The 13,522-nt window shown below is 37.8% G+C and overlaps 1 protein-coding gene across 3 annotated transcripts in view; it reads right to left on the minus strand.

Moving 5' to 3' along the window:
• The window catches only part of SYNE1 (spectrin repeat containing nuclear envelope protein 1), a gene marked incomplete at its 5' end in the record, with an annotated part of 342,823 nt that overhangs the window by 54,136 nt on the left and 275,165 nt on the right, over window positions 1-13,522 (minus strand). Inside the window, 4 exons of one of the 3 annotated variants that reach the window (XM_081315102.1) lie at window positions 3,505-3,671; window positions 4,117-4,275; window positions 11,494-11,649; window positions 12,129-12,254. In XM_081315102.1, coding sequence (XP_081171228.1) covers window positions 3,505-3,671; window positions 4,117-4,275; window positions 11,494-11,649; window positions 12,129-12,254 — 608 coding nt within the window. Of the gene's footprint in view, window positions 1-3,504; window positions 3,672-4,116; window positions 4,276-5,981; window positions 6,012-11,493; window positions 11,650-12,128; window positions 12,255-13,522 lie in introns of those variants that run through there. The other 2 variants (XM_081315103.1, XM_081315104.1) reach the window with 2 other exon arrangements.

A 13,522-nucleotide genomic window follows, 5' to 3' on the forward strand; every position in this document is an offset into this window, starting at 1 on the left:
TCCATGTCACTCTCATTTTTGTTTTTTTTATATCCCTTTCAATTTTTAAGTCATCTGCAAATTTCTTTTGTATGTCCAGTGTAATATCTTCTTCTTTGCCATCTTGTAGACTATCGCTTTTTAATCCATTTCCAATTCAATCTCAAACTTGTCATGCAGAATTTGCTCCTCTTCCATAGCATCTTGTAATCACAGACTTTATATAGATGCAGATACTATTAAAATTAATTATAGGTCCATCGTTCAAAAATATTGTTCAATAAAGACAGTGTGTGAAAATAAGCTCCCCCTCCCTTTTTGTATGCTTGGGTCAAAATTAGTACAAGGGAAACAATGCTTCTTTCTGTGCACACTTCTGCAATGTGTCTTTTCTTTCTGGCAAAAAACCCAGAGATCACACATAGTAATTCAATCTAATCACCTATTGTAATTATCTTTTGCTTAGTCTCAAAGTTTGTGATTTATTTCAGCATATGTCTAGTTTTGAAAAACTAAATACCTATCATAGCAGAACTATCAATAGTCCTTTATTCATCAAATGAACACTTTATTGACTAATGTAACAACATATTTTGAGTCCTAGTTAGATACTCATCCTGCATACTCTCGCCAAAAGATTACTGTACTTGGAGTGTGTATTATTTTGGAAGCCTACAGTTTTACTAGATCATGCATCCTTTTCAACTGAAAAGACATACAATCATGCAAACAATTTAAGAAATAATTGTAGGCAAAAACGATCTCTCTGAGATAAAACTGCAATAATATTTATGGAAGCTAACTTTCTTAGCAGACTGTAAAGTCTTCTACTACGTTGCTTCAAGAAGCTGGAAAGAATTTCTTTTCCTGTTAATAAATATCCAACTTCCCAAAACAGCAGATTGAAATCAGCACATGACAGATCTAAATTTAGCAAGCTTAATCTATACCTACAGTAATATCTCAGTGATTTGCTGAACTTTTAAAATATGTCTTACAGTGTGACATTGACATTGTTGCAATTATTTAGAAGTATCTTTATCGGTGGATAAATATTCTTAGCTTTAAATTAATACTTTAAATGTATTAGCTTGAATTAAGTACTGGAAACATATTTAAGTTTAAAATACATGCATGGATAATTTATTGCTTTATTATTGTTCATTAAATATGTGGAAAACTTTTCCAGATATGTAAACCTAAAATACGTTTTAACTGAAAAGATATATTATGACTCAACTTCACTATAATTCACCATAAAGTCACAACTATGAATAAATAAGACAGCTGTTTGCTAATAATAACTTGAGTAAAATTTTGCAATGCTTTTTCAATTTTTTTCAGTTTAACATTATTATTTTTTTACATTTTGAAATACTTTTATATAACATTCCCCAAATAATCCTTTTTCCATGCCACATTTACAGCAGAAAAAAGTCTGATATTCAAAAGCATTTTCCATACATCTTCCTGTGTATGGTGCCTTGCAGTTAAGTGGCAGAAAAGAATTCTTTTTCATGGAGCTTATTATTTTTCATAGACCCCTTCATTACTATGAGCCCTTTATTAAGTTCAGTAATAAAACAAAGCATAACAAAAGATTCAAACAAACTTTGCTTGCCTTGACACATCACAATTGCAGTCAGGAAGATCTGAATCCACAGAGTGATCATCTGCCATTTTCAGGGCATGTAAATCCACCAGTACCAGCATTAATTTTCCCAGTATGATAATTAAGAGCATTCAATCCAATTGTTACTAGAAACTGTGTACTTCACAGAAACCCTGCAAACAGTGCTCACCCTCCAAACAAAAGTTGGTAAGCCACTGCCTGGTAACATGAGACTAAGCTGTGTGACAAGTGGTCATGTTTCTAAATAAAACTTACATTCATCAACATGTGCCAGGGTGATCTTCAGGAATGTAGGCCGTGAATGGAGGAGGGGAAGGGTACAAAAAGCGTTCACTGTAAATTCTGAGCAGCTGTGGAATATACTGTCCAAAAAGGCAGTCCAGGAAAAAAGTGTGGCTGGCTGGTGTAATCAAATAAAAAGTGAAGTATTTGTTTGGTTTGTTCTTTTGCTGGGTGCTACATGGATTTCCTGTTCCTATTTTATAATTTGTATACATCTCTCCACTGTTAGCAGGCATCACCAGAGGCATTTAAAGTAGCAAGGAAAGGGATTTTTGAACCATCTAAAACAGGGGTCTCAAACTAATGACCTGCAGGCCACACCCATCCCAGCTCCCCAAAGGCAAAAAATGTCATTATACTTCACGATATGTCACGTGACGTGATCGAGTTTGACACCTGTGATCTAAAATAACTGAACTTTGACACAAGGTACAAAAGTAAAGGGAAACAGTAGAGTAAAAATAACATTCAATCATGTATATTGTTTTTTCATATCAATAAACTTTAAACAAGTTAATTTTAGTATTTATTTAATAAAACCATACTACAATAGTAGACTTACATATACTGTATTTAAATTTAACTGCTCTTAACTTTCTGAGGAAAAAGTGCTAACTTTTTGAAGAAAAAGTTAATATTTATTTATTTATACTGAAGGCTTTCCATTATAGTTCTAAATGGCTGAAAAATGGAAAACTATAAATGTGATCTTAAGTATAATTTTACTTTCGGTCATGACTGATAAAAACATGTTGTCTCAATACTGTTGCTACTACTTTTAGATTTTCTATCTTCATGCTCTTATTTGCTTGAAAACCCACATCCTGAGGAACTATCTAGTGCTACAAAAAATAACAATTCTTGCTTTAATGAATCTATTTGAATTGATACTTGTAGCCAAACTTGACATGAAAACTTTTTATAGAAGAGGTTTATGCTGTCACAACAAAATAGTAGGTACCAATGAATCACAGAAAATTACAAAATAATTAAATGGAACCAAATAGTTAAGTACCAATGGAAAAACAGATAACATGCAGTAGAAGCTTCTGATGTGCAAGTGGTGTTATTCTTCTGACGGTAGCAGAATAAAGGATTGATCCTGTTCTAGTGATGAAAGGTAGGGCATTCTGCAAATGTAAGATATTGTACAGGTAGTCCTTGACTTACAACTACAATTGAGCCCAAAATTTCTGTTGCTAAGTGGGACATTTCTTAAGTGAGTCTTGCTCCATTTTAAGAGCTTTCTTGCTACAGTGGTTAAGTGAATCACTGTAGTTGTTAAGCATCTGAATTTTGATCACTTGACCATGGGGATGCTGCAAAGGTCGTAAGCGTGAAAAATGGTTATAAGTCACTTTTTTGTGTCATTATAACTTTAAATGGTCACTAAATGAACTGATGTAAGTTGAGGACTACCTGTAGATGCTAAAGTATCATCTCAGTAGGCATTTCATCTGTAAATCTTTCTTTTTGACAGGGTCTTAACATGAAAGGCTGTTTTGTTTTGTTTTTCTTTTTTTTTGTTAGCATGTGTGGTTATATCCCACTTGCAATCCTCCAGGATCAGAAGTACCATTAAACACATGCATGTATACATACATACGTACCTGGCTGCAATGAGATCTAATAGATGTTGCCACCTGTCATTGACCTTGCCAAGTTTATACTCAATCTCCTGAGCTTTGCTTTCATGGCTTGCTTTAGCAAGCCGCTCTCCCATTTCCTGAAGCTGCATTTTATTCTCTTGGGCAACTGCAATTTCCTCTTGGTAATCCTGAATGATAGAAGAACATTAAAAAAAACCACTGAGCATCTTAAAGAAAATCTTCTTGCTTAGAGCAACAAAGGGCGGCTTAGTTGCTCTTATCTGGGAAGGTTATGTCTAAATAATATCTAAACATGATGTCCCTTTTCTATAATTCTGAAGGTGTTTATAGGAGATAATAATCTAACATATGTAGACAACAGGAAAATAAAATGCCCCAAAGTTTGCAAATTGTTCGGTTTAGTCAAATTAGTGACACTCAAGTATAAATACCAGACTGTTCAGTCCACATGTCCTTTCTAACATGTTTTAAGAGCACTGGATTATGAAAGGCCATACAGAATCATATCCAAGATTTTACTGAACAGCTTCCTGGGATGTAGCACACTGCAGTTCTGATGAATTAAGAATATTTATGGAATGGTCCGCAATAGTAAAGCAGAAGCCCCTGTACCTTTTTGAGTTTTTCAATCATTTCTTCAATGAGGATATCTCCATTCTGGGAAACTTTACTCTCCATTTGTGTCAACCATTCACAAAGATCTTTGTTCTTCTCGCTGAAGACCGCCCATTCATTCAGCCTCTCGCTAACCTGCTGCCTCCTCGAGGAAACCTTTAAGGAAGCACAGGAAGAAAGCTAGATTATAATAACGAGAAAAGTTAAGACATCATGTTCACCCTGCGCTAAGAGGATTGCTGAAGTTAAAAGAGAGATAACGCTTCAACCACATGTGATTTCTTTAACTCAGGGGTCTCAAACTGCTGGCCCACAGGTCGGATGCGTCATGCATGCTGAAAACGTGCTCACCCCAGCTCCGGCAATGGGGGAAGAGTTGCAATATGTCACGACACATCACGTGACCTTGCGAGTTTGACACCCCTGCTTAACAGCTTAACAATAGTAATTAATCTTAGGTTAAAGGTAAAGGTAAAGGTTCCCCCACACATGCGTGCTAGTTGTTTCCAACTCTAGGGGGAGGTGCTCATCTCCGTTTCAAAGCCGAAGAGCCAGCGCTTGTCCGAGGACGTCTCCGTGGTCATGTGGCCGGCATGACTAGACGCCAAAGGCGCACGGAACGCTGTTACCTTCCCACCGTAGTGGTCCCTATTTTTCTACTTGCATTTTTACATGCTTTCGAACTGTTAGGTTGGCAGAAGCTGGGACGAGTAACAGGCACTCACTCTACTATGCGGCACTCGGGATTCGACCCGTCAAACTGCCATCTTCTGATCGACAAGCTCAGCGTCCTAACCCACTGAGCCACCACGTCCCTTAATCTTAGGTTACTTCTGGCCAAATTACAATGAGAAAGCAGCTGTACACAAATACCAGAAGTTACCAGACACACAATTAGGTTCCATAGGAAGATAAAGGAATTCAGGCTTATCAGTTGCAGATAAAGGTGTACCTCATATTGCTAGTCAGGTAGATATCTCTAAAGCCTAGACAACTATACTTACTTCTCAGATTACACATAAATATAGAGATTACTTTTAAATATAGAGCTGCAACTAGTCACAAAAAGACTGCATCTTTTAACAATTAGGAGGTTAAGAAGAAAAAAGGGCATGGCATTTTTAAAGTAGTTTTTTCTAATGCAAGAAATTCTAATACTATGAGATCATATTTCTTGATCTTGTTGCTATTGATATTGTTAATATTGTTAATAGCCCAACTAGCTTTTAAAAAACGCTAAGCATACAAGCATGGACGGTAAGCAACTGAAGTAAAAATGTGGCCCCCACTGATATAAAACATTACTCCAATTCTATTTAAACAGTTTACATCCAGCCTCATCTGCCATAAGTGATTCAGTGGTAAATTTATTTCATATTTATATGATGGTTTATGCCCACCTCAGTCTGTTAATCAGTGACCGAGAAGATAGATATAGATAATATAAATTAGAAAACCCACACAAAATAACAATGATATGTTAAATGAATAACAAATTACAAGAACAGATTAGGTTAATGTCACCCTAATCACTCAATCAGTCCACTATGGCCTTCAAAAGAACTAAGTCTTTACCAATTTCTAGAAGGCCATTTGAGGGAGACCATCCACGGAAATAATCCTGCAATCTCAGAAGGATAGCTTATAATAAGGAAAGACTTAGTCTCTCTGATGGTTCCATCTGATCCCACCAGATCTGGCAGGAAATAGAAGAATGGCAACAAAATGTCCCCAGGAAAAAACTGATTTTCTAAATCTTAAAACATAGACCAAAGGAAAATTAAGCAAAAGCAAACCAGACCTAGAAAGAAAATGTATTTTTATACTATCTTTTTCAACAATCTAAAGACAGCTTTACTTACTGCACCTGTTTCTTCTTTTCTATAAATGTAGTTCCTTCTCAGCTTATGTATTTCCTTTAATGAGAAAGGAAACACTTAAAAGAAAGAGCACAGCCTATATTTAGATACGTAAAACAAGATACAAATGATTCTCATTTCCTTTCGTGTTTTTTTCCCCACACCCCAGTGTCAAGAAATTATTCTAAATCTTTTCTGTAAAACTAAACTCCTCTATTGCATGGAGAACAACTGGTCAGGCTAAGCAGGGCAAAATGCAAATTTGCCAGTGCCTCAAGATCAGAAATAAGGAATTTGTTGTTCAGTATGGAACATAAAAAAATGTTGATTTAACTTTGTCCCCTCCCACCTTCCAACATATTGTAGTTAGCATGCATTCTATCTCTTGAGCCTTCAAAGAATAAATCTGACCAAGCAAGTTTATTTGCAAGCGCTCCTCATTGCAATACTGGGCAAAAGATTTGAATCCCTTTCTACCACCAATTGAGGTTTCTGTTAGTAACATTTCACCATGAACATGCAACACTACTGGGATGCTCTTCTCGGCCAACTTAAGTAGATGACAACCATGGCATCTAAACTCTGGGTGAAGGTATTTTATACAAAAGTTAAAGCATTTCTATAATTCATTTCAAAACTTTTGTAGCACACCCCAATCCAAACAGATTTCGAACAGGGTATGATAAAGTCAAGATAGTAAGATACTGATGATCACATGCAAATAAAGAGAAGTAATCAATGAAAGCATCAAACCTTCTGTCATTCTTTAACCATTCAGAGTAAGGGCATTCCTTATGGGTAGTCCTCATTTATTTATGGTAATTGGGACCAGAATTTCTGTTGCTAAGCGATGTGGTTGTAAAGCATCATGTCGCATGACTGTGCTGCTTTGCAACAGAAATTCTCGCATTTCCAATTGCTGTCATTAAGTGAATTCTGTCCCATTGTTAAGTGAGGACAAAGAAAGATGCAAATGATGAGCATGTGACTGCAGAATGCTTTAATGCTGTGAGCAGGGTGCCAAGTGTCCAGATCATGGTTACATGACTGCAGAGAAGTTATGACTGGCATAATTACAAGGACCAGTCATATGGACTAATTGCTCAGCATTGCTGTAAGCTTGAACAGTCACTGAATGAGTGGTCATTAAGTGAGGACCACCTGCATTTCCAATATAAATATGGCACAGAATTTACTTACAACACTCAGCAACTTATACGTATATCTATAAATAGAATCCATCTATATGTAAATAGAATCAAAATCACGTGAAGTATTAATACCGCTTTATAAATCCTTGGAAAGGCCACACCTAGAATACTGCATCCAGTTTTGGTCACCACATTACCAAAAAAGATGTTGAGACTTTGGAAAAAGTGCAAAGAAGAGCAACTAAGATGATTAAAGACCGGGGAGACAAAAACATACAAAGAACGGTTGCAGGATTCAGGAATGGCCAGTCCAGAGAAAAGAAGGACCAGGGGTGACATGATAGCAGTATTCCAGGATTTGAGGGGCTGCCACAAAGAATAAGGGGGTCAACTTATTTTCCAAAGCGCTAGAAGGCAAGACAAGAAACAATGGATGGAAACTAATCAAGGAGAGAAGCAACTTGGAATTAAGGAGAAACTTCCTAACCGTGAGGAAAATTAATCAATGGAACATCTTGCCTTCAGAAGTTTTGAGAAGAGAGGTTTTAAGAAGAGACTGGACAGCCACTTGTCTGAAATGGTATAGGGTCTCTTGCTTGGACTAGAACAGACATGTCAAACACAAGGCCCGGGGGACGGATCAGGCCCACAAAGTGGTTTCATGCGGCCCGCGAAGCCATCCTGGAAACAGTGAGGGAACGGCCCCCACTGCCTTGGCCCTGGCCCAGAGACCCTCCTTCTGCCAGAGACCCTCAGATCTGTCCCACTCCTGCCCAGGCCCCCATAGGCACCCTTGATGCAAACATTGTAGAGCTGGCCATGCCCACCCAGTAGGCCATACGCACTCTAGCCACGCCCACCCAGTAGGCCACGCCCACCCTGGCCATACCCACCCGGCCCCCTGAGGGCAACTGCAATGCTGATGCGGCCCTCAATGAAATTGAGTTTGACACCCCTGGCCTAGAAGAACTTTGAGGTCCTTTCCTGCTCTGCTCTGATTGATCTCTAATAACCAAGGTCATCTTTGGCTCCTTTTTGAAATGTAGGAATTATAATAGCCTCCCCAATCACAAGGACTGGGAGCCATCTTATTAGTACAATTAAAAAGCAATGCCACAACTGTCAGAAATCAGCATTTGACTATTTAGCTGTGGTGTAGAGCAAATATTGTACTTTCTAGTTCCCTCCTTGATGTGGTGCAAGGGCTGCCCAAACACATCTTCACATGCCTCTGTCCGTATGCCAGTGTTTTTCTTCGGTTTTAACCATGGCTTAAGTTTTCGTGCTTGAAAATTTTTTCTAACATTTTGCATCAAGCTATTTCATGGAAGTGACGAGGAGGTGGCCTGACATGACATGCTCTTCATTAGCAATCTTGCCATTACAACTGATTCTGCCACTTTCCTTGGGATCATCCCCTTCTGCTGGTAGCTGATCTTTTTGTTCATCCTTTAGTCAACTATTGACTGTACTGGGGCTTAGATTCTTGGGTGTCTGAAACTTTTTTTCTTCTTAGTTTGTAAATGGGTTGATCAAGCAGTCATCTGGCCAATGAGCAAAACAAACGTCCCTGATATTGACTATGCTTCCTTGGTTTCCTGAATGCTCCGGAACATAACAAGTGAAAGCATAGGTTCTACAAGTTGCCACATGCAGTTTGTCTTTTGTGCTTGTCTTTTCATGCAACTGAAATGCATATATATGCTAAAATGCCAAGAAGAAACAGCCAAGAAATATAAACATCTTAATTCTTTGCTGCTACCTACTGGTTGAAAGGTAGATTTGTTGACTTAGAAAGTCAAAAGACCTGAAAGTGGCCAGCCTATCGCTGGTTTAAGATGAAAGAGAGCAACTGAATGGGCTCAGCTCATATATTTCTATAATCTACTGTATAGGGTAGAAAATTCTCTTCTCTAGAACTACTGCTTTCTGGTACCTCGCTTCCTTTTTTCCATGTCATGCTCTTAACATAGTTTTCTAAAGAACTTTCACACTGATCCTTATTCCAAACCCCTTTTAATATTTGAGATAGGCATATAACTGCAAAACTACAGGTAGGAAACTGAAATAACTGCAGTGAAAGAAAGGATTCTTCTTCCGTTTTTGCTAGACATTAGCTGTATTATGCTTATAGGAACACTGTATTGCAGCAATCTGATCAACCCCAAGTATTACATGAATTGTTAGCAACTTAATGGTCATCTCTAAAATAAAGTTCTCCATTTCTGCCTATAGGTGTTTACCCTGTTTACATATTGCTTAATTTTTGGTAGAGTCACCACCGCCAAATGGTACCTAAAGAGGAATAAGTATTTTTTTTAATCTGCAGTCTTATTGATATTCCAGTTTTTCATTGACCCTTCCACACCTATTATATGGTTTGGCATCTACTAAATGTAGATGGATTGTTGAACGTATTTTTACTTGATCTTATTGCGGGCCAACTGATGTGTATGCCCCAGGAAGTCTTCTGTTACAGTTGATTAAAATATGCAAACTAGGAATGGGTTTGTAATTTTAGTGGAATCTGTAATCTTGCATCATATTTATGGCTGTTCTCTCCTGATACATGGCTCAATTTTTCTATGAATGATCTTAAGATGTGGGGTATAAGATTTCCAAGTCTTACAGCAACTTCAACTGGATTATTGACAGAATTCACCCATGTTGGGCCATTATGGGCAGAGTTTCTCTGATGTCTTTTTTTAGATTTATGTTACAATTGATCTCTGGAATTAAACTTATTTATTTTAATCAATTCTGTATAAAACTGGAATAGTGTTTAATTTCTCATTCTCTAAAATGTTGACAGTAGGGTCATTGGGCCCACTCCTGGTAAATTTGTTTAACATAAAATACAAATCCAGGATGTTTACCTGATTTGACATTTTTTATGTTTATGAGCAGCTGAAACTTAGGGCTCCTCCTGCACCTCTTTTAAATGTTTTGCTTTTAATTGACTTAGTTTTGTTTTGAACCTTCAAATATATCTACTATCTTCTGAACAATTTATTTATTTATTTATTTAATAATATTTCTATACCGCCCTTCTCCCGAAGGACTCAGGGCGGTGAACAGGGCAAGAATAAAAATACAAAATTACAAAAATTAAAAAAAGGATTAAATACATGCCCACTAAAAAACAGTCAATACAATATTAAAACCGCAATAAAACAACAGTAAAAACCCCACCAATCCCCCATCAGGCCAGGCCGGCTTGTTCGAATAAGAATGTTTTTAGATCGCGGCGAAAGGAGCGAAGATCGGCCGCCATCCGGAGCTCAACCGGTAACTGATTCCATAGCTCTGGGGCGCCCACAGAGAAGGATCTCCCCCTGGGGACCACCAATCGACATTCTCTGATTGGTGGCACCCTGAGGAGGCCCTCTCTGTGGGAACGCACAGGGCGAAGGGAGGTTGATGCCGGCAGCAGGTGTTCCCTAAGGTACTCCGGACCCCTGCCATGTAGGGCTTTAAACACCATTACTAGTACCTTGAATCTCACCCGGAAGACAACTGGTAACCAATGCAGCTCACGGAGCAGAGGTGTAACATGGGAGTATCGGGAGACTCCCAACACAACTCTCGCGGCTGCATTTCAACACTGGTCCTTCTGGATCCAAAATCCAGCCAACACTAAGATTCCATAATCAAATACACTAGGTGAAATCTCAGATCAGAGTACAGTAGAATAACACAGCATCATGAAGCAGCTTCAAGGGGTAATTTACACTTTTGTTGAACTGAAACAACCTTTCAAAGCAGCAGCTAAATATTTACAGGTAGAGAAAGCAACCTTAGCAGAGATAAAGAGTAAGGACTTGATCTGCTTGCTTAGAATTTTGGCATCGACCAAACATGGGCATCTACCTTTCTATTACTACCTCTCTATCTATCTGGAGTGTCTCAATCTTTTTAAGGTGAAATCAAGTGGGTGGAAAGTTGGAGAGCATATCTTCTCATATGCTTAGGAAGCATATTTTACTCTGCTAATTAAACAAACCAGGATTTGTTAGGGCATGTTTTTGGGTGGGGATAGTTGGCAGATAGGAATTTTTTTTATCAGTTGACTTGTTACTTGTGACATTAATTTTTTTTATTATTATTCTATAATCGAGTAGGAATGGCATTCTGATCCTGTATTGATTACATATATCCTAATTTACAACTAAGAAGGTTAAAAAAAGAACTATTTCTAACTACTACAGTTAATTAAGCATTCAAATCCAGGCTTATCATATTTAACTCCAAGTTTCAGACATTAAACTATGCTGTAGCTCAGCAATCACCCAGCAGTCTGCACAAATCGGACTGGCCTAATAAGAAAAGTGTTTATTTTTCACACACAGGCAATATTATTGTACCTGGTGACATAGTTCTTCCCACTGTCTGTGCAACAATTCAATACGCTCGTTGAGTACCGAAATGTCTTCTGCAGTAATGAAACCAGACAGGGTCTCCTTTAATAAGTTCAAATGAGAAAGGTCATTGGTCCATCCCTCAGCAGCACTCTCTAGTTCCTATTTTGGAGAAAGAAACTCTTTAAAGTACATAGAAGTAATTTATTTATTTATTTATTATAATTATACACAGTACTGAAGAACAAAAAAGAAAATTAAAAAAGTCAACATGAATAATTATGATGAACAAAAGTTTTCAGACTTATTTTAAAAAAGAATACTTGGTGTTTTGGTCTGGTTCAAATGCAAATGTGACTCTTAATTGCTTCCAACTAGGACAATATCAGAATTTCCTCTTTCTAAGGGCCCTGCTAAACTGCATATGTTTGCAGTATATTATATAATACAGAATGGCCTCATTCTTCAGCTTTTTAAAAAATATTCCAAGCATCACAGAATCAACTTCTTCAATAAAAAAAATGTCTGTAAGTCACCCGTTGCTCCATACATAATACAACTAAGTGGAAATCATCTATCCTGGTTGCATTCATTATATACCCCTCTTTAGGGTCAGGATGCTTTGCGCATTAGTACTGTACCTTGCAGCGAATCTGCTCTGCATGGAGCTCATCATGGTGGTCTGGCAATGGTTGGGAAAGCTTCTGCTTCAAGGATTTTAGCTTCTCCAAGGAATCTGATATGCCTTTTTCACATTTTTCCCAGTCCTGAATGGTGGGACATAAATATAATGTCTCTCAATTGAAGCAAAGGAAGAACAGAGAAGATGGGTTCTCAAACCTAACAATTTAGGGTCCAAATTATTTATGTTTCTTCTAGCAGCACAAAGCAGTGTACACATTTCATGTAATTTTTCAGTGAATCTTGTTAGGGCAAGAAAGAGTGAGTGGTTCTAAGTCACTCAGCAAACTTCGATGACTGAGGGTCATCATAACATCTTAACCATTACATTACACATTAGATTTGATCAAAACATGACAATATAGAAATTGAATCTGTGGCTGTAGAAGGCAAAGTGACTATTCACAAGTGACTAAGACCAAATAAGCTTTGTAAGTTAGTATTTTGTAATACTCTATAAAGTCAGATCCTGAATTCACCAGAACAGTAATACTGTTTGAATTTCCCATCAGAAAAGTAAATGGCATGGCTTCCGGTTTGTGCGCGCGGCGCCTCCGGGCATGCAGAAACAGCCTGCTTCCTGCCATCTGTTTCTTTCTTGTTTGGAGGACCCTGAAAAGGGTCAAAAATCACCCTGGAGGAGTGATTACTGAGAGGAGGACTTTCCTGCAATCACGGAAGGGTAGCAGCCCTCCGCTGGAATCCGGAATCATCTCCTTTGGCCCAAAGGAGAAGAGACCGGCCATAAAGATGGCTGATCATTAAGCCGCTCCCTGCTGAAAGCCAAAGCACTACCTAGCACTAAGAAGCAATCTGGAGGACCTGGGTGAGCTTTTACCTTTCTTATTCCCTAACCATCTTCCTGTGGGACTTTCTTGAAAATCTCTTTCCCCATTTTTTTAGAAAACGGCGAATATCTATTTTGGGAACAAATCTTAAAGCCTCAAAGCTATAAAAGAACTTTAATTAATTCAGCATAGAAATTAAGTTATTTCATCTGTATTTACTAAAAAACTTCTATTTGTTGCTGGGAATCCACTACCCTATCTTCTCTCTAAGCTGTGAATTAAGGAAAAAAATGGACTAATCCTACAAAAGTTCTATATTAATTTGGAAAAAGAAAAGAAAATTCTTACATTGCATGTTATATGTTACTGATGACATCTTGTGGCGAAACCTGTTACAGCAAGTAAATTTCCTCACTGAATAACAGAGCTGTCCTTGACACTAAGATAAGGGTGAGAACACCTGGCACTGAATACAATTCTTCAGGAGGTGGAAAATCTTTGACTATTATTAAAACAGCCTCCATGGAAGATTTAACTGCAAATAACAACAAAATGGATGAATACAC

Source organism: Vipera berus (assembly GCF_964194415.1).
Source record: "Vipera berus genome assembly, chromosome: 1".
Classification (NCBI taxonomy): Eukaryota; Metazoa; Chordata; class Lepidosauria; order Squamata; family Viperidae; genus Vipera; species Vipera berus.